The sequence below is a fragment of the Macaca thibetana genome, chromosome 16 (assembly GCF_024542745.1).
Source record: "Macaca thibetana thibetana isolate TM-01 chromosome 16, ASM2454274v1, whole genome shotgun sequence".
Taxonomy (NCBI): Eukaryota; Metazoa; Chordata; class Mammalia; order Primates; family Cercopithecidae; genus Macaca; species Macaca thibetana.
The window spans coordinates 26586542-26606699 of NC_065593.1; the positions used below are offsets into that span (position 1 = coordinate 26586542).

The 20158-nt window shown below is 44.4% G+C and overlaps 2 protein-coding genes and 1 pseudogene across 6 annotated transcripts in view; 1 reads left to right on the plus strand and 2 right to left on the minus strand.

Moving 5' to 3' along the window:
- Positions 1–3202, plus strand: part of SUZ12 (SUZ12 polycomb repressive complex 2 subunit) — a 66362-nt gene extending 63160 nt beyond the window's left edge. For all 5 annotated transcript variants that reach the window (XM_050763795.1, XM_050763796.1, XM_050763798.1 and 2 more), the window contains one exon: positions 814–3202. In XM_050763795.1, the coding sequence (XP_050619752.1) occupies positions 814–1159 (346 nt within the window). In that variant the 3' untranslated portion in view covers positions 1160–3202. The remainder of the gene's footprint in view (positions 1–813) is intronic.
- The window catches only part of COPRS (coordinator of PRMT5 and differentiation stimulator), a 415601-nt gene that overhangs the window by 159724 nt on the left and 235719 nt on the right, over positions 1–20158 (minus strand). The gene's annotated exons all lie outside the window — the stretch shown is intronic.
- On the minus strand, positions 15356–15508 carry LOC126940058 (uncharacterized; annotated as a pseudogene).

Genomic DNA, 20158 nt, shown 5'->3' on the forward strand with positions numbered 1-20158 from the left:
TCCTGACCTCGTGATCCACCCGCCTCGGCCTCCCAAAGTGCTGGGATTACAGGCTTGAGCCACCGCGCCCGGCCTAATTTTTTGTATTTTTGGTAGAGACGGGGTTTCACCGTGTTAGCCAGGATGGTCTCAATCTCCTGACCTCGTGATCCGCCCACCTCGGCCTCTCAAAGTGCTGGAATTACAGGCATAATTACCCGACCCACTCAAGTATTTTATGCTTTTTTTTTTTTTTTTTTTTTTTTTGAGACGGAGTCTGGCTCTGTCGCCCGGGCTGGAGTGCAGTGGCCGGATCTCAGCTCACTGCAAGCTCCGCATCCCAGGTTTACGCCATTCTCCTGCCTCAGCCTCCCGAGTAGCTGGGACTACAGGCGCCCGCTGCCTCGCCCGGCTATTTTTTTCTTGTATTTTTTAGTAGAGATGGGGGTTTCACCGTGTTAGCCAGGATGGTCTCGATCTCCTGACCTCGTAATCCGCCCATCTCGGCCTCCCAAAGTGCTGGGATTACAGGCTTGAGCCACCGCGCCCGGCCGTATTTTATGCTTTTAAGACTGCTTATGTAATTGAAGAACAGAAATTATATCTACTGTTCTAATGACACCTGTTTAAGCTTAACTTAGATTAAATCTCTTGAAATTTCTAAAATGGTAAGCTCATTCAGATGATTAAGGCTCAGTTTCTCTATAGTTTTACCGCTTCTTTTATCATCTTTTATTTACTGGAATTGGATATAGTCTTCTTATAATGGTTATCACTATTGCATTTGACAAAAATGCCTTGTATTGCTATTGATTTTCTGTTTTTATTAAATAGGTTTATTGCTGACAATCAAATGAATCATGCCTGTATGCTGTTTGTAGAAAATTATGGACAGAAAATAATTAAGAAGAATTTATGTCGAAACTTCATGCTTCATCTAGTCAGCATGCATGACTTTAATCTTATTAGCATAATGTCAATAGATAAAGCTGTTACCAAGCTCCGTGAAATGCAGCAAAAATTAGAAAAAGGGGAATCTGCTTCCCCTGCAAACGAAGAAATAACTGAAGAACAAAATGGGACAGCAAATGGATTTAGTGAAATTAACTCAAAAGAGAAAGCTTTGGAAACAGATAGCGTCTCAGGGGTTTCAAAACAGAGCAAAAAACAAAAACTCTGAAAAGATCTAACCCCATGTTATGGACAAACACTGAAATTACATTTTAGGGAATTCATCCTCTAAGAAGAATTATGTTTTTGTTTGTAATCATAGGTTCCAAACAGGCACTGTTAGATGAAGTAAATGATTTCAACAAGGATATTTGTATCAGGGTTCTACTTCACTTCATTATGCAGCATTACATGTATATCACTTTCATTGATATCATTAAAACATTCTCTAGTTTAAGCATGAAAAGCAATATTTCAAAGAAAGTATTTTTAAATTCAACAGTTGTCATCAAATATGTTGAATTGATAATCTAGAAATTATTTCATATATAAATTAGAATTTTTTTGCATTTATGACTGGCTGTTTTTCTACTTTGTAATTGTGAGACATTTTCTTGGGGAGGGAAAATTGGAATGGTTCCCTTTTTTAGAAATTGAAGTGGTCTTCATATATCAACTACAGAAAAGATAAAAAATAGAAATTGAAGGATTTTTATGAAATTATATTGCATTACTATTTGCAGTCAAACTTAGATCCTTGTTTTTGAAATCATTTATCAATTCAGAATGAAAAATTATAATGTGAGATATTTTACATTACATAAGTTCATTTTACAATTAAAAAATAGCACTTCTTCATCTTATGCCTGTTTGAGACGATAATAAATTTTCACATTGTTGACAGTGAAATGCCATGTTGGTTTATAAGATTACTGACCATTTTGTTTTCATGTGGATAATTTTAGTGCATTGCTCACTCAGTATGTTTTTTTTTTAACTTGAACATTTTGCTTGTTTTGGTTTTTCTTTTTTAATTAGATAATCACATGGAAAATTCAGCTGTTCGTATCTTTAAATTAGGATTGCAAACCAAGGGAAGAACACGCTTGAGATTTTAAAATGTCACTTATAAGGGGAGAAGTATTCTTAAAAAGTCAACCAGAAAACTGTTATGCCTTTTATTTCTTTGCAAGGATGTCTTTGTAATGTGTTTCATGAATAGAATATCCAATACAGATAAGCTGACTTGAATCATTTTGAGCAATTTTGCCCTGTGTTATATGTGTTTCATGCACATATTTGCAGTTGGATTTTCTCCAACAGAAAGTGGATTCACTACTGGCACATTAACAAGCACCAATAGGTTTTATTCCAACTCCGAGCACTGTGGTTGAGTAACATCACCTCAATTTTATATTATCCTTAAAGATATTGCATTTTCATATTCTTTATTTATAAAGGATCAATGCTGCTGTAAATACAGGTATTTTTAATTTTAAGATTTCATTCCACCACCATCAGATGCAGTTCCCTATTTTGTTTAATGAAGGGATATATAAGCTTTCTAATGGTGTCTTCAGAAATTTATAAAATGTAAATACTGATTTGATTGGTCTTTAAGATGTGTTTAACTGTGAGGCTATTTAACGAATAGTGTGGATGTGATTTGTCATCCAGTATTAAGTTCTTAGTCATTGATTTTTGTGTTTAAAAAAAAAATAGGAAAGAGGGAAACTGCAGCTTTCATTACAGATTCCTTGATTGGTAAGCTCTCCAAATGATGAGTTTTAGTAAACTCTGATTTTGCCTCTGGATAGTAGATCTCGAGCATTTATCTCGGGCTTTAATTTGCTAAAGCTGTGCACATATGTAAAAAAAAAAAATAGATTATTTTAGGGGAGATGTAGGTGTAGAATTATTGCTTATGTCATTTCTTAAGCAGTTATGCTCTTAATGCTTAAAAGAAGGCTAGCATTGTTTGCACAAAAAGTTGGTGATTCCCTCCCCCAAATAGTAATAAAATTACTTCTGTTGAGTAAACTTTTTATGTCATCGTAAAAGCTGAAAAAATCCCTTTGTTTCTATTTATAAAAAAAAGTGCTTTTCTATATGTACCCTTGATAACAGATTTTGAAGAAATCATGTAAGATGATAAAGCATTTGAATGGTACAGTAGATGTAAAAAAAATTCAGTTTAAAAGAACATTTGTTTTTACATTAAATGTTTATTTGAAATCAAATGATTTTGTACATAAAGTTCAATAATATAAAAGCTGTATTCTGTTTTGGGGTTTTTTGTTATTATGCATTGTTAACATGTACATTAAAATTTTGGTTTAGATAGCATAGTAAGAATTCAGCCTCAGATGAGTCAGAGCTAATAAGAAATTAGGAAAATCTTAATGTGAAATCCTGCTTTCATCAGTTACAACTAGTATGTCATTTATGGTATTACATAAATATTTAAAAACTTTTAGTTCAGAGTAATGTCAATTATTAGTCACCCACATAGCTACGCATCTTTGGTTGTGGGTTTTTTTCTTTTAAGTGAAAAAATTTATCTTGGTAATTAGAAAGCTCATAGAGGCCAGGTACGGTGGCTCACACCTGTAATCCCAACACTTCGGGAGGCTGAGGTGGGTGCATCACAAGGTCAGGAGGTCAAGACCAGCCTGGCCAACATAGAGAAACCTTGTCTCTACTAAAAATAAAAAAAAATTGCCGGGCGTGGTGGCTCAAGCCTGTAATCCCAGCACTTTGGGAGGCCGAGGCGGGTGGATCACGAGGTCAGGAGATCGAGACTATCCTGGCTAACAGGGTGAAACCCCGTCTCTACTAAAAATACAAAAAACTAGCCGGGCGTGGTGGCGGGCGCCTGTAGTCTCAGCTACTTGGGAGGCTGAGGTGGGAGAATGGCGTGAACCCGGGAGGCAGAGCTTGCAGTGAGCCGAGATCACGCCACTGCACTCCAGCCTGGGAGACACAGCGAGACTCCGTCTCAAAAAAAAAAAATTAGCTGGGCATGGTGGCATGCGCCTGTAATCCCAGCTACTCGGGAGTCTGAGGCAGGAGAATCGTTTGAAACCAGGAGGCAGAGGTTGTGAGCAGAGATCGCACCATTGTACTCCAGCCTGGGCAACAGAGCAAGACTCTGTCTCCAAAAGAGAAAAGAAAAAATTAGCTGAGTGTGGTGGTGCACACCTGTAGTCTCAGCTACTCCAGAGTCTGAGGAGAAGATCACTTCAGCCTGGGAGGTTGAGGCTGCTGTGAGCCATGTTCATGCCAGGCACTCCATCCTGGGTGACAGAGTGAGACTCTTGTCTCAAAAAAAAAAAAAAAAAAGTATACTGAATATTAGATACTGCTTCAGTAAATAATTTCTCAAATTATTTAAATACTGATTACTGAATGTGAAAGGAAATTTTTGAAAACTATTTTGGGGCCTGGCATACTGGCTCATGCCTGTAATTCCAGCACTTTGGGAGGCTGAGGTGGGAGGAGGTGTTTTGAGATCAGGCTAGGCAACATAGTGAGGAAACTCCATCTTTATTAAAATACAGGAAAATTGGCTGGGCGCGGTGGATCACCGAGGTCAGGAGTTCGAGACCAACTTGGCCTATATGGTGAAACTCCATCTCTACTAAAAATACAAAATCAGCCGGGCGTTGTGGCGGGCACCTGTAATCCCAGCTACTGGGGAGGCTGAGGCAGGAGAATCACTTGAACCCGGGAGGCGGAGGTTGCGGTGAGCCAAGATTTTGCACCACTGCACTCCAGCCAGGACAACAAGACTGAAACTCTGTCTCAAAAAAAAAAAAAAAAAAAGAAAAAGCAGGAAAAGATGGATTAAGAACACAGACGGTTTCATCAAGATGGAAGTTGGCAGATGTCACTGTTCAGAAGAAAAGGAGAAACAGACAACACAGTTATGGCTGGAAAATAAATTGGTACAACCTCTAGAGAAAGCAATCTGGTGCTTTCTGTTAAAATTGCAATGCAGATAACCTTTGCCCTAGTAACTCAATTTTTAGGAATTTATCCTGCGTGTGAACTAGAATATAAATTGACAAATTGTCACCACTGTTAAAAATAGCAGATTAGACAAATCAGTAGGGGACTGGTTAAATTATCATACATCCATGTAAGTGTACAGTATACTATTTAGCAATTTTTAAAAGGATCAGAAAGGGCTGGGTGCAGTGGCTGTAATTGCAGCACGTTGGTAGCCCTACGGGTGGATCATTTGGGGCTGGGAGTTCCAGACCAGCTTGGCCAACTTATCAAAACCCTGCCTCTACTAGAAATATCAAAAATTAGCCGGGCATGGTGGTGCATACCTGAAATCTTAGCTACTTGGGAGGCTGAGGCAGGAGAATCACTGGAATCTGGGAGGTGCACTGCATTGCAGCCTGGGCAACAGAGGGAGACTCTCAAAAAACAAAAACAGACACAGTGAAAAGCCTCCCTCCCATTTGTCCTTTTCTCCAATTCACTGTCCTCCATAAAAGCAACTGTTTCTGTGTATACTTTTAGATATACTCTACAACTCAAATATAGGTATTTTTCAATTTTTAACAATAAAAATGGTAGTATGCCATAAATTATTCTGTACTGTACTTCTGTTTTGGTGTTTGTTCCACATTGACATCAGTTCACAGAACCCTTTTCTGGTCCTTTTTTTTTTTTTTTTTTTTTTTTTGCTTTTGGTGCTGCTGGGCAAGGCTGGAGTGCAGTGGCACAACCTTGGCTCACTGCAACCTCCACCTCCCAAGCTCAAGCGATTCTCCTGTCTTAGCCTCCCCAGTGAGATTATAGGCACCCACCACCACGCCCGGCTAATTTTTGTATTTTTAGTAGAGACAGAGTTTCTCCATGTTGGACAGGCTGGTCTCGAACTCCTGACCTCAAGTGATCCACCTGCCTCGGCCTCCCAAAGTGCCTGAATTACAGGTGTGAGCCACTGTGCTGGGCTCACTCAGTTTATATTTTCTGCTTGTTAAAGTTATAGTATGTTGCTCCTAGTATAATTATACCACATACCATGTTAAAGCAGACATCGATGTTTTCCCCTGTTAGCAGTAAAAAAAGAAAGAAAAAAAGCCCTGATTAAATTCATCTATTCATCTAAAGATGAAATTATATGTAGTCTTCCCTTCAACAAACAACTACCAGAATAAGCCAGAACTTAAGTTCACAGTATGCATTCTGGTGTGTGTGTGCGTTTTTTTGGGAAAAAAAAATTGGCCGGGCGCGGTGGCTCAAGCCTGTAATCCCAGCACTTTGGGAGGCCGAGACGGGCGGATCACGAGGTCAGGAGATCGAGACCATCCTGGCTAGCACGGTCTCTACTAAAAAATACAAAAAAAAAAACTAGCTGGGCGAGGTGGCGGGCGCCTGTAGTCCCAGCTACTCCGGAGGCTGAGGCAGGAGAATGGCGTGAACCCGGGAGGCGGAGCTTGCAGTGAGCTGAGATCCGGCCACTGCACTCCAGCCTGGGCGACAGAGCGAGACTCCGTCTCAAAAAAAAAAAAAAAAATTATGTAGACCGGGCACAGTGGGTCACACCTGTAATCCCAATACTTTGGGGGGCTGAGGTGAGTGTATCCACCTGAGGTCAGGAGTTCAAGACCAGCCTGGCCAACATAATGGAACCCTATCTCTACTAAAAATACAAAAATTAGCCGGGCATGGTGGTGGGCACCTGTAATCCCAGCTACTTGGGAGGCTGTGGCAGGGATAATTACTTGAACCTGGCAGGTGGAGGTTGCAGTGAGCCAACATTGCGCCACTGCACTCCAGCCTAGGTGACAGACGGAGACTCCGTTTCAATATATATATATATACACACACACAGAGATAGAGTGAGTCTCGCTATGTTGTTCAGGCTGGGCTCAAACTCCTGGGCTCCAGCAGTCCTCCTGCCTCAACCTCCCAAAGTACTGGGATTGTAGGCATGAGCCACTGTACCTGGCTCAATCTGGTTTTTTTTTTTTTTTTTTTTTTTTTTTTTTTTTTTGACGGAGTCTCGCTCTGTCGCCCAGGCTGAAGTGCAGTGGCCAGATCTTAGCTCACTGCAAGCTCCACCTCCCGGGTCTACGCCATTCTCCTGCCTCAGCCTCCCGAGTAGCTGGGACTACAGGCGCCCGCCACCTCGCCTGGCTAGTTTTTTGTATTTTTTTAGTAGAGACGGGGTTTCACCGTGTTAGCCAGGCTAGTCTCGATCTCCTGACCTCGTGATCCACCCGTCTCGGCCTCCCAAAGTGCTGGGATTACAGGCTTGAGCCACCGCGCCCGGCCCCCCCTTTTTTTTTTTTTGAGACGGAGTCTCGCTGTGTTGCCAGACTGGAGTGCAGTGGCGGGATCTTGGCTCACTGCAACCTCCGCCTCCCGGGTTCAAGTGATTCTCCTGCCTCAGCCCTTTCAAGTAGCTGGGACTCTAGGCGCACGCTAGCACGCCCAGCTAATTTTTGTATTTTTAGTAGAAAGGGGGTTTCACCATGTTGGCCAGGATGGCCTCAATCTCCTGACCTCGTGATCTGACCTCCTTGGCCTTCCAAAGTGCTGGCATTACAGACATGAGCCACCGCTCCCAGCCCCACTCTGGTATTCTTAGTAGGTGCCCAAGATCCATTGATCTTTTTTTTTTTTTTTTTTTTTTTTTTTTGTGAGATGCAGTTTTGCTCTTACTGCCCAGGCTGGAGTGCAATGGCATGATCTTGGCTCACCGCAACCTCCACCTCCACCTCCTGGGTTCAAGCGATTCCCCTGCCTCAACCTCCCGAGTAGGTGGGATTACAGGCGCACACCACTACACCCAGCTAATTTTTGTATTTTTAGTGGAGATGGGGTTTCACCATGTTGGCCAGGATGGCCTCGATCTTCTGACCTCGTGATCCACCCGTCTCGGCCTCTCAAAGTGCTGGGATTACAGGCATGAGCCACTGTGCCTGGCCCCAAGATCCAATTTCTAGAGGAACGTATGTTCCTACTAGTGTACGGTTGATTTATACAGGGTAAAAATTCACTAAAATTCTTACTCAAAGTAAGATTGTTACTTAAACGTCTACTGGGATGAATCATTTTATAAAGCTGGTTCTAGAAAACAGGATTTATCTCCTGGATTATTGGTTGTTGTTTTTTTCTTTTTATTGTAAATCCATTTTTTGTTTGTTTGTTTGTTTGAGACGGAGTTTCACTCTTGTTGCCCAGGCTGGGGTGCGATGGTGCAGTCTCGGCTCACTGCAACCTCCAACTCCCGGGTTCAAGCAATTCTCCTCTCAGCCCTCCGAGTAGCTAGAATTACAGACGCATGCCACCACGCCCAACTAATTTTTGTATGTTTATTAGAGAGGGGGTTTCATCATATTAGTCAGATTGGTCTCAAACTCCTGACCCCGGGTGATACACCCGCCTCGGCCTCCCAAAGTGCTATGATTATAGGCTTAAGCCACTGGGCCCGGTCTTGTTGATCCTTTTTTTTTTTTTTTTTTTTTTTTTTTTTTTTTTTTTTTTGAGACGGAGTCTCGCTCTGTAGCCCAGGCTGGAGTGCAGTGGCCGGATCTCAGCTCACTGCAAGCTCCGCCTCCCGGGTTCACGCCATTCTCCGGCCTCAGCCTCCAGAGTAGCTGGGACTACAGGCGCCCGCCACCTCGCCCGGCTAGTTTTTTGTATTTCTTAGTAGAGACGGGGTTTCACCGTGTTAGCCAGGATGGTCTCGATCTCCTGACCTCGTGATCCGCCCGTCTCGTCCTCCCAAAGTGCTGGGATTACAGGCTTGAGCCACCGCGCCCGGCCTGATCCATTTTTATCTGCTGTCTTTTCCACTTGGCAAAGTTCCAACCAGGGGCCGCCTGTAGGTGCCCTAACTCCTGGAATAATATTTATGTCCAAGCTACTACATCATTTTCCTTTTTTTTTTTTTTTTCTTTTCCTTTTTTTTTAATTTGATTTTTTTTTTTTTTTTTTTTTTTTGAGACGGATTCTGGCTCTGTTGCCCAGGCTGGAGTGCAGTGGCCGGATCTCAGCTCACTGCAAGCCCCGCCTCCCGGGTTCACGCCATTCTCCTGCCTTAGCCTCCCGAGTAGCTGGGAGTACAGGCGCCCGCCACCTCGCCCGGCTAATTTTTTTTTTGTATTTTAGTAGAGACGGGGTTTCACCGTGTTAGCCAGGATGGTCTCGATCTCCTGAACTCGTGATTCGCCCGTCTCGGCCTCCCAAAGTGCTGGGATTACAGGCTTGAGCCACCGCGCCCGGCCAATTTGATTTTTTTTTGAGACGGAGTCTCGCTTTGTCGCCCAAGTTGGAGTGCAGTTGCACGGTCTCGGCTCACTGCAAGCTCCGCCTCCTGGGTTCACGCCATTCTCCTGTCTCAGACTCCTGAGTAGCTCGGACTACAGGCACCCGCCACCGCGCCTGGCTAATTTTTTTTTTTTTTTAGTATTTTTAGTAGAGAGAGGGTTTCACCGTGTTAGCCAGGATGGTCTTGATCTCCTGACCTCGTGATCCTACTACCTTGGCCTCCCAAATTGTTGGGATTACAGGCGTGAGCCACAGCGCACAGCTTTTTTTTTTTTTTTTTTTTTTTTTTTTTTCTTCTTGAGACAGGGTCTCGCTCTGTCGCCAGGCTGGAGTGGAGTGCAGTGGTGCGATTTCAGCTCAGTGCAACCTGCAACTCCCTGGTTAAAGTGATTCTCCTGTCTCAGCCTCGCGAGTAGCTGTGATTACAGGCACACACCACCACGCCCAAGTGATTTTTTTTTTTTTTTGAGACGGGAGTTTCGTTCTTGTTGCCCAGGGTGGTGTGCAATGACATGATCTCGGCTCACCGCAACCTCCGCCTCCCAGGTTCAAGCGATTCTCCTGCCTCAGCCTCCCGAGTTGCTGGGATTACAGGCGCTTGCCACCATGCCCGGCTAATTTTGTATTTTTAGTTGAGATGGGGTTTCTCCCTGTTGGTCAGGCTGTTCTTGGACTCCCGACCTCAAGTGATCCGCCTGCCTCGGCCTCCCAAAGTGCTGGGATTACAGGCGTGAGCCACTGCACTTGCCCCCACGCCCAGGTAATTTTTGTATTTTTCGTAGAGAGACGGTTCACCATGTTGGCCAGGATGGTCTTGATCTCCTGACCTTGTGATCTGCCCACCTCGACCTCCCAAAGTGCTGGGATTACAGGTGTGAGCCACTGCACCTGGCCTGCCATCCTTTTTCGTAACCCAAATAGCTTCTACCTGTTCTTCTAGTGTGCTATCACTAGTAGCCATTCTTCTGTTCAGCTATTGAATATCTGTGCCAACACTTTTCCCAAGCACTAGGAATGGGAAGCTGTGTAAGACTAAGATCCTGCTTCAAGGATTCTCCCAGTGTTTATAGGTCAAAACAGGAGTCATTTACATCTTCCTTCTTTCCCTATTATAAGCATATATCCCTTTGGTAGACTTGCTACTCCAGAGAAAAGGTGAAGTTATACAGGTATTGGAATAGAAGTTTTTTCTATTTTGACACGTAAATTTATGAATTGCCTGAAATACCTAGAATGTAATGGGACTAATAAATCTTAGCTCCTTTCTTTACTAATTCAACTAAGATTTTCTACCAAGTGGGTTATCTAAATTATACCTGTTTCTCTTCTTGTTTGGGGAGTACATTCTTCTGTCAGACCTTGTAGGGGAAAGATCATCGTTGCTATATGGGTAGTTAGGATTACAGAGCCTTATTTATGCTTTAAAGACTTACTTAGCATCTAATATGGCTCATACATTAGGCATGGGTATACAAAGATAAATAAGCCAGATACCGTTGTCGTCATCATGAATCTTAAATTCTAGTGAGGGAGATTTTCATTTATGTTTTAGTAAATTATATAATGTCTAATATCAGACTTGTGTCCTGGACATAGTGTAGTACAGGGAAGAATTATGGGCTTTGGAATTAGGTATGGATTTGAATCCCAGCTTTGGTTGTGCTTGTAACTTTATATATAACTCAGAAAGTTACTTAACCATGCCAAATTTGTTTCTTCAACTGTAAAATGGTATTACAGGTGCCTTGCTCAGCAAGGTACTTAGAACAATAACTGGCTCTTGGTTTAGCATCACCATTCCTGTCCCTATAACCAAACTGCTTGGTCTACCTCAACCCTCCACTCCCACCTCAGAAGAAAACTCAAATGCTACATAGTATAAGCTCGCCCCTTCTACCTTAAGATACTTTAAGAATATGGACATCTGTTAAGATTATATAAACACAGTCTAATTCTACCAAAACACAATTTTCCTAATATTGCCTTATATAAGATTCCTGCATAGAAGTGGCATAGAAAAGGTCAATTTTTAAATTTAATTTTATTTATTTATTTATTTTGAGACAGAGTCTTGCTCTGTCCCCCAGGCTGAAGTGCAGTGGTGCGATCTCGGCTCACGGCAACCTCTACCTCCCCGATTCAAGCGATTCTCCTGCCTCAGCCTCCCAAGTAGCTGGGACTACAGACACCCACCACCATGCCTGGCTAATTTTATGTTGGTTTTTTTTTTTGGTAGAGATGGGGTTTCACCATGTTGGTTAGTCTGGTCTTGAATTCCTGACCTTAAGTGATCCACCCACCTTGGTCTCCCGAATGCTGGAATTACAGGCTTGGGCCAGTACACCCGACCAAGTTTTTAAAATTGACATTAAATTTTATGGAATAGAAGCATTTGTTAGATTAGTTTCACTGAATATGGTTTTTGTATTTTAAAAAGAAAGTACTCGGCCGGGCGCGGTGGCTCACGCCTGTAATCCCAGCACTTTGGGAGGCCGAGGCGGGTGGATCACAAGGTCAGGAGATCGAGACCACGGTGAAACCCCGTCTCTACTAAAAATACAAAAAATTAGCCAGGTGCGGTGGCGGGCGCCTATAGTCCCAGCTACTCGGGAGGCTGAGGCAGGAGAATGGCCTGAACCCAGGAGACGGAGCTTGCAGTGAGCCGAGATCGTGCCACTGCACTCCAGCCTGGGGGACAGAGCGAGACTCTGTCTCAAAAAAAAAAAAAAAAAAAAAGAAAGTACTAGTCTTAGTTCAAAAGTATCAGATACCCATATATCAAGAAATGTAGGATATTAAGTAGGTCCCACATGTTTGGATTTCACAGACCAGTAATATATATTTTAAAATTTTTTAACTTTTTATTTCATATAAGAAGATTCACAGACAAACATGCCATCTACTGTCACTTTCATTTTATAAAGGACAGATAATACAAAAATAAATTCAGAATAAATGAGTTTTTTCAATAGAATAAATTTAGATTTATTTTTTAAAAATCAGTTGGGGGCCAGGTGCAGTGGCTCACGAGGCCTGTAATCCCAGCACTTTGGGAGACTGAGGCAGGCGAATCACGAGGTCAGGAGATCAAGACCATCCTGGCTAATACGGTGAAACCCCATCTCTACTAAAAATACAAAAATTAGCCGGGTGTGGTGGCGAGCACCTGTAGTCCCAGCTACTAGGGAGGCTGAGGCAGGAGAATGGGGTGAACCCGGGAGGCAGGGCTTGCAGTGAGCTGAGATCTCGCCACTGCACTCTAGCCTGGGCGACAGAGCGAGACTCCATCTCAAAAAAAAAAAAAAAAAAATCAGTTGGGATGACAGCTCACATCCCATCACTTTGGGAGGCCAAGATGGGATGATCACTTGAGTCCAGGTGTTCCAGACCAACCTGAACAACATAGTAAGACCCCATCTCTAATTAATTTATTTATTAATTACTATGCAGACCAACTTTTATTTGCTTTGGAGTAGTTACTCCTAAGTCTGCCTTTGCAATAGAACCATCTAACTTCTTTTTTTCTCTTTTTTTTTTTTTTTTTGGAGACGGAGTCTCGCTCTGTCGCCCAGGCTGGAGTGCAGTGGCAGGATCTCGGCTCACTGCAAGCTCCACCTCTTGGGTTCACGCCATTCTCCTGCCTCAGCCTACCGAGTAGCTGGGACTACAGGCGCCCGTTACCACGCCCGGCTAATTTTTTGTATTTTGAGTAGAGATGGGGTTTCACCATGTTAGCCAGGATGGTCTCGATCTCCTGACCTCATGATCTGCCCACCTCAGCCTCCCAAAGTGCTAGGATTACAGGCATGAGCCACCGTGCCCGGTCCCAGAAATAGTTTTTGTAGATGGAGACAAGATTAGTCTAAAATATACATGAAGAGGGAAAGGAATTGGAATAGCTAAATTTAAAAAACAATATTTATCTATTTATTTATTTATTTATTTATTTATTGAGACAGTCTCGCTCTGTTGCCCAAGCTGGAGTGCAGTGGCACGATCTTGCCTCACCACAACCTCTGCCTCCTGGATTCAAGCGATTCTCCTGCCTCAGTCTCCCGAGTGGCTGGGATTACAGGCACGTGCCACCACGCCTGGCTAATTTTTCTATTTTTAGTAGAGATGGGATTTTACTATGTTGGTCAGGCTGGTCTTGAACGCCTGACCTCATGATCCACCGGCATTGGCCTCCCAAAGTGCTGGGATTACAGGTGTGAGCCACCACGCCTGGCCTATTTTATTTTTTATTTTATTTATTTATTTATTTATTTATTTATTTATTTTGAGACGGAGTCTTGCTCTGTTGCCAGGCTGGAGTGCAGTGGCTCAATCTCGGCTCACTGCAACCTCTGCCTCCCAGGTTCAAGTGATTCTCCTGCCTCAGCCTCCTGAGTAGCTGGGATTACAGGCACGTGCCACCACGCCCAGCTAATTTTTGTATTTTTAGTAGAGACAGGGTTTCACCATCTTGGCCAGGCTGGTCTTGAACTCCTGACTTTGTCATCTACCCGCCTCGGCCTCCCAAAGTGCTGGGATTACAGGTGTGAGCCACGATGCCTGGCCAATTTAATAATATTTTTAAAAATAAAAATAATAGGCCATGTGCAGTAGCTCACACCTATAATCCCAGCACTTTGGGAGGCCGAGGCGGGTGGATCACCTGAGGTCGGGAGTTCAAGAGACCAGCCTGACCAACATGGAGAAACCCCCTCTCTACTAAAAATACAAAAAAATTAGCCGGGCGTGGTGGCGCGTGCCTGTAATGCCACATACATAGGAGGCCGGGCGTGGTGGCGCGCGCCTGTAATCCCACATACATAGGAGGCCGGGCGTGGTGGCGCGCGCCTGTAATCCCACATACATAGGAGGCCGGGCGTGGTGGCGCGCGCCTGTAATACCACATACATAGGAGGCTGAGGCAGGAGAATCGCTTGAACCTGGGAGGCAGAGGTTGCGGTGAGCAAAGATTGTGCCCTGCACTCCACTCCAACCTGGGCAACAGAGCAAGACTCTATCTCAAAAAAAACCCAACGATGACAACAATAACAACAACAAAACAAAACAAAACAAAAAACTAAAGAAAACAAAAAAACTAGCTGGGTGTGGTGGCACGTCCCAGCTACTTGGGAGGCTAAGGCAGGAGAATCGCTTGAACTTGGGAGGGGGAGTTTGCAGTGAGCTGAGATCATGCCACTTTACTCAAGCCTGGGGGACAGAGTGAGACTCTGTCTGAAAAAAAAAAAAAGAAAAAAGAATATAATCTGATCACTAAGGATATTCATTGCTAGAGTTGGTCATTGTTTGTACTTTTTCAGAGGACAGAGGTAGGAAATATATGTTCTTAAATTTATGTTACTCCATTTTCTTCTGGCAAAAGCCGTGCTGTCAGAATTATTCTTATTATAATCTAATTTTCATTCCCTTATAAGTCACATGCTCTTTTTCTTGGATGCCTAGACTGTTTTTTTTCCTCTAAAACCCAATACTTTTACTAAGATATAACCTGATGTTGGTTGCTCCGGGTTGATACTTTTTAGGTATACAGTGTGCTCTTTCAATATATACTTTCAAATCTTTTTATATTTCCAAAAAGCTTTATTGAGTTATAATTTTTGACATTTTTTCTATTTTCCTGTTTTTGGTTTTCTTCTTTGAGGACTTTTGTTATCTGTATATTTGATTATCTTTACTGTCTTCAATATTCACTACCTTCTCTTGAACCCTTTTTATGTTTCTACATTTATTTATTTTTTGAGATAGGGTCTCACTTTGTCGCCCAGGCTGGAGTGCAGTGGCACAATCATGGCTCACTGCAACCTCTGCCTCATGGGCTCAAGTGATCCTCCAGCCTCAGCTGGGATCACAGGTGTGCACCAGCATATCTGGCTAATTTTTAAAATGTTGGTAGAGATGAGGTTTCACCATGTTGCCCTGGCTGGTCTGGAACTCCTGGGCTCAAGTGATCCTCCTGTCTTGGCCTCTCAAAGTGCTGGGATTACAGGTGTGAGCCACTGTGCCTGGCCTCTGGGATTTCTAGTCTCTATCTATTCCTCTCCCCAACTTTGGGTTTGATTTTTCTTTCCTTCATCTCGAATCTATTCCGTTCATTTTTTTTTTTTTAACTTTTAGTGGGAGAGCACATAGCCCTTCACTACCACAAACTGTACATTCAAATTTCCACATTTGGGTAAATCGCAGGGGTCTATACATCTAAAGTCTAATGAATAAGCCTTGCCCTTGGAAAACCACCTTCCTGATCACAGTATCTCCCGTCAGGTATTATCCTCAAATTTTTTTTTTTTTTTTTTTTTTTTTTTGGAGACAGAGTCTCGCTGTGTCACTCAGGCTGGAGTGCTAGAGTACAGTGGTGCAATCTCAGCTCACTACAACCTCCGACTCCCGGGTTCAAGCAGTTCTCCTGCCTCAGCCTCCCAAGTAGCTGGGACTACAGGCACTCCCCACCACGCCTGACTAATTTTTGTATTTTTAGTAGAGGTGGGGTTTCACTATGTTGGTCAGGCTGGTCTTGAACTCCTGACCTCGTGATCCACCCACCTTGGCCTCTCAAAATGCTGGGATTACAGGCTTGAGCCACCATGCCTGGCTGATTATCCTCAATTTTAATTCTCCTCCCTTCAATTTTTCCTCATTATTGGAGCCTATCCTAGAACAGTCTAGCACGTCACTTTTTTTTTTTTTTTTTTTTTTTTTTTTTGAGACGGAGTCTCGCTCTGTCACCCAGGCTGGAGTGCGGTGGCCGGATCTCAGCTCACTGCAAGCTCCGCCTCCCGGGTTCACGCCATTCTCCTGCCTCAGCCTCCCGAGTAGCTGGGACTATAGGCGCCCGCCACCTCGCCCGGCTAGTTTTTTGTATTTTTTAGTAGAGACGGGGTTTCACCGTGTTAGCCAGGATGGTCTCGATCTCCTGACCTCGTGATCCGCCCGTCTCGGCCTCCCAAAGTGCTGGGATTACAGGCGTGAGCCACCGCGCCCGGCCAGCGCGTCACTTTTGAGAATCCATAAGAGCTGGAACACTCCAGGTCCTTCAGATTTTCTTACTGTGCAGCAAAGGGTTAAGTAGCAGGTCTGGGTTGGCCACACCCTTCAGATCCTAAAGAAAGGGTAGGCCTTGGCAATATCCTGCCTGATAAGCTTGTCCTTGTTTACCTGGGGGCCTTGAGCCTTATGGTATCAGCCTCAGCTCAGGCAGGGCTGAGGACTAAGGTGAGCCACACACGGGGACAGCCATGCCCCCATGCCCCCAGGCTGCTGATAAAAACCAAGACTTAGGTGAAGTTCCCTGATAGATAATATTCTGTTCAAACTGTCACACACTGTTGAAGAGCAGCTAAGTACTGTCCATATGATTCCACTGGGAGAGGATAAATGGAAGCTTGTGCCTGGTCTCTCCAGGCCCCTGCCCTGCGTGTCTTTTTCTATTGCTTATTTTATTTATTATTATTATTTTTTGACACAGAGCCTCGCTCTGTAATGCAGGCTAGAGTACGTGGTGTGATCTCAGCTCACTGCAACCTCTGCCTCCTGGGTTCAAGTGATTCTCCTACCTCAGCCTCCCGAGTAGCTGGGATTACAGGCACCGGCCACCATGCCCGGCTAATTTTTTGTATTTTTATCCACCTGCCTCAGCCTCCCGAAGGGCTGGGATTACAGACGTGAGCCACAGCACCCAGATTTTATTTATTTATTTATGTATTTTTAAGACGGAATCTCATTCTGTTGCCCAGGCTGTAGTGCAGTGGCCCGATCTCAGCTCACTGCAAATTCCACCTCCCAGGTTCATGCCATTTTCCTGCCTCAGCCTCCCGAGTAGCTGGGACTACCACACCTGGCTAATTTTTTTGTATTTTTAGTAGAGATGGGGTTTCACCATGTTAGCCAGGATGGTCTCGATCTCCTAACCTCGTGATCTGCCCGCTTCAGCCTCCCAAAGTGCTGGGATTACAGGCGTGAGCCACCACGCCCAGCTGTTTATTTTTAATAGACAGGATTTTGCTCTGTCACCCAGGCTGGAGTATAGTGGCAAATGTAGCTCGCTGTAGCCTCAAACTGCTGAACTCAAGTGATCCTTCCACCTTAGCCTCCTGAGTAGCCGGCTAATGCCTGGCTATGCCTAGCTAATTAAAAAAATTTTTTTTGGTAGAAATGGGGGTCTCATCATGTTGCCCAGGTTGGTCTTGACCTCCTGGCCTCAAGCAATCCTCCACACCTTGGCCTCCCAAAGTACTGGGATTATAGGTGTGAGCCAGCAGGCCCGGCCAAACTTGCTAATTTTAATCTGTGTCTTTTTGCTTTACTAAATAGTAACCATGAGTGTAACAGCTTTTCTGAGTTCTGTGAGTCCTGGCAAGTCATCGAATCTGAGAGTGATCTTAAGCACCCCTGAACACACTTACCATGGCCCACTTGCACTCATCTGGTATTGGAAGGAAACAAATTTCTTGAGTTTCAGCTGCTACTTTTCAGTTGTTCCATGGTGCTTTCCAGGAGTTCCAGGTTGATGATATGGGGTTTCCCCTGTTCTCACATCTGTCAGGCTTTGCGCCTTCTTTGTCCTGCACAGACACTGAGATCATGCAGGTCTTGCATCTGTTTGTAGTTCGTCTTCACTAGCTTGTATTTTAGAATTTGAGGGGGTAAGTGGTCACCTAGTCTTATTGTAGATATTATTCAGGGGATTTTGCTTTTGTTATCTGTTCTATTTCTTTGTGTTTATTTATTAAGAGATGGGGTCTACCAATGTTGCGTAGGCTCACTGCAACCTCAAATTCCCAGGCTCAAGTGATTCTCCTGAGTAGCTTTGGAACTACAGGCTCAGTCTCCTGAGTAGCTTTGGAACTACAGGTGGGCACCACCACACCTGGCTAAATTTTTATTTTTTGAGACATTGTCTCGCTGTTGTCCTGGCTGGAGTGCAGTGGCAAGATCTTGGCTGACTGCAGCCTCCACCTCTTGAGTTCAAGCAATTTTCCCACCTCAGCCTCCCATGTAGCTGGGACTACAAGTGTGTGCCACCACATCCAGCTAATTTTTGTAATTTTAGTAGAGATGGGGTTTCACCATGTTGGTCAGGCTGATCTCAAACTCCTGACTTCAGGTGATCTGCCAGTCTAGGCCTCCCAAAGTGCTGGGATTACAGGTGTAAGCCACCACACCCAATTTTTTTTTTAAGTGGATAAAAAATGGCTAGGCATAAGCCATCATGCCCAGCCAAAAAATCAATTCTTTTTTTTTTTAGACGGAGTCTCGCTCTGTCCCCCAGGCTGGAGTGCAGTGGCGCAATCTCGGCTCACTGCAAGCTCTGCTTCCCGGGTTCATGCCATTCTCCTGCCTCAGCCTCCCGAGTAGCTGGGACTACAGGCACCCGCCACCGCGCCCGGCTAATTTTTTGTATTTTTTTTTTTTAGTAGAGATGGGGTTTCACCGTGTTAGCCAGGATGGTGTCGATCTCCTGACCTCGTGATCCGCCCGCCTCAGCCTCTCAAAGTGCTGGGATTACAGGCGTGAGCCACCACTCCCGGCCAAATCAATTCTTTTTTTTTTTTTTTTTTTTTTTTTTGAGACGGAGTCTCGCTCTGTCGCCCAGCCCAGGCTGGAGTGCAGTGGCGCGATCTCGGCTCACTGCAAGCTCCGCCTCCCGGGTTCACGCCATTCTCCTGCCTCAGCCTCCCGAGTAGCTGGGACTACAGGCGCCCACAACCGCGCCCGGCTAATTTTTTGTATTTTTAGTAGAGACGGGGTTTCACCGTGGTCTCGATCTCCTGACCTTGTGATCCGCCCGCCTCGGCCTCCCAAAGTGCTGGGATTACAGGCGTGAGCCACCGCGCCCAGCCCAAATCAATTCTTATGATCATATCATCACACAAACTCTTCTCCCCAAGCACACAGTTTTGGAATACTAGGTTCCCTTACTTATTTGAACAGAATGAGTTCTTTTTTTTTTTTTGAGACAAAGTTTCACTCTTGTTGCCCAGGCTGGGCTGCAATGGCATGATCTCAGATCACCGTAACCCCCACCTCCTGGATTCAAGTTATTCTCCTGCCTCAGCCTCCCCAGTAGCTGGGATTACAGGCATCCACCACCATGCCCAGCTAATTTTTGTATTTTTAGTAGAGACGGGGTTTCACCAGGTTGGCCAGGCTGGTCTCAAACTCCTGACCTCAGGTGATCCACCCACCTGGGCCTCCCAAAGTGCTGGGATTACAGGCGTGAGCCAACACACCCAGCCAATGAGTTCACTAAAAAAAAAAAAAATCTTCACAGTTCAAGAAAATCATTTAAATTAGTTTCAAGGCCGGACACAGTGGCTCACGGCTGTAATCCCAGCACTTTGAGAGGCCAAGGCGGTAGGATCACTTGAGGCCAGGTGTTCAAGATCAGCCTGGCCAACATGGCAAAACCCCATCTCCACTAAAAGTATAAAAATTAGCCAGGTGTGGTGGTGCACACATGTAATGCCAGCTACTTGGGAGGCTGAGGCAGGGAAATCCATTGAACCCAGGAGGTGGAGGTTGCAGTGAGCCAAGATTGCACCACTGTACCCCAGCCTGGGCAACAAAGTGAGATTCTGTCTCAAAAAAGAAAAATTAGTTTCAGAGTTCCAAATATTACCACTCCTGTCTCAAATTAGGTTTAAGGCACTCCTGTGAACAGGCAGATTGTATAGGCATAACTTAAGATGTCACTTCCCTAGAGAGGCTAAGAAACAAATACATTCAAGAAATATTTGATGAATTAAATGAGATGAAGATATCTGGAGAAAACGACTCATCTATCCTCATTTGATCCAACATTCTTTCTGCACACATCGTGTCAGGCAAGATGCTCAGTATCAGACACAGCATATAGGAAAGTACAAGTAACCAGCTGGGTGTGGCCACTCATGCCTATAATCGCAGCACTTTGGGAGGCCAA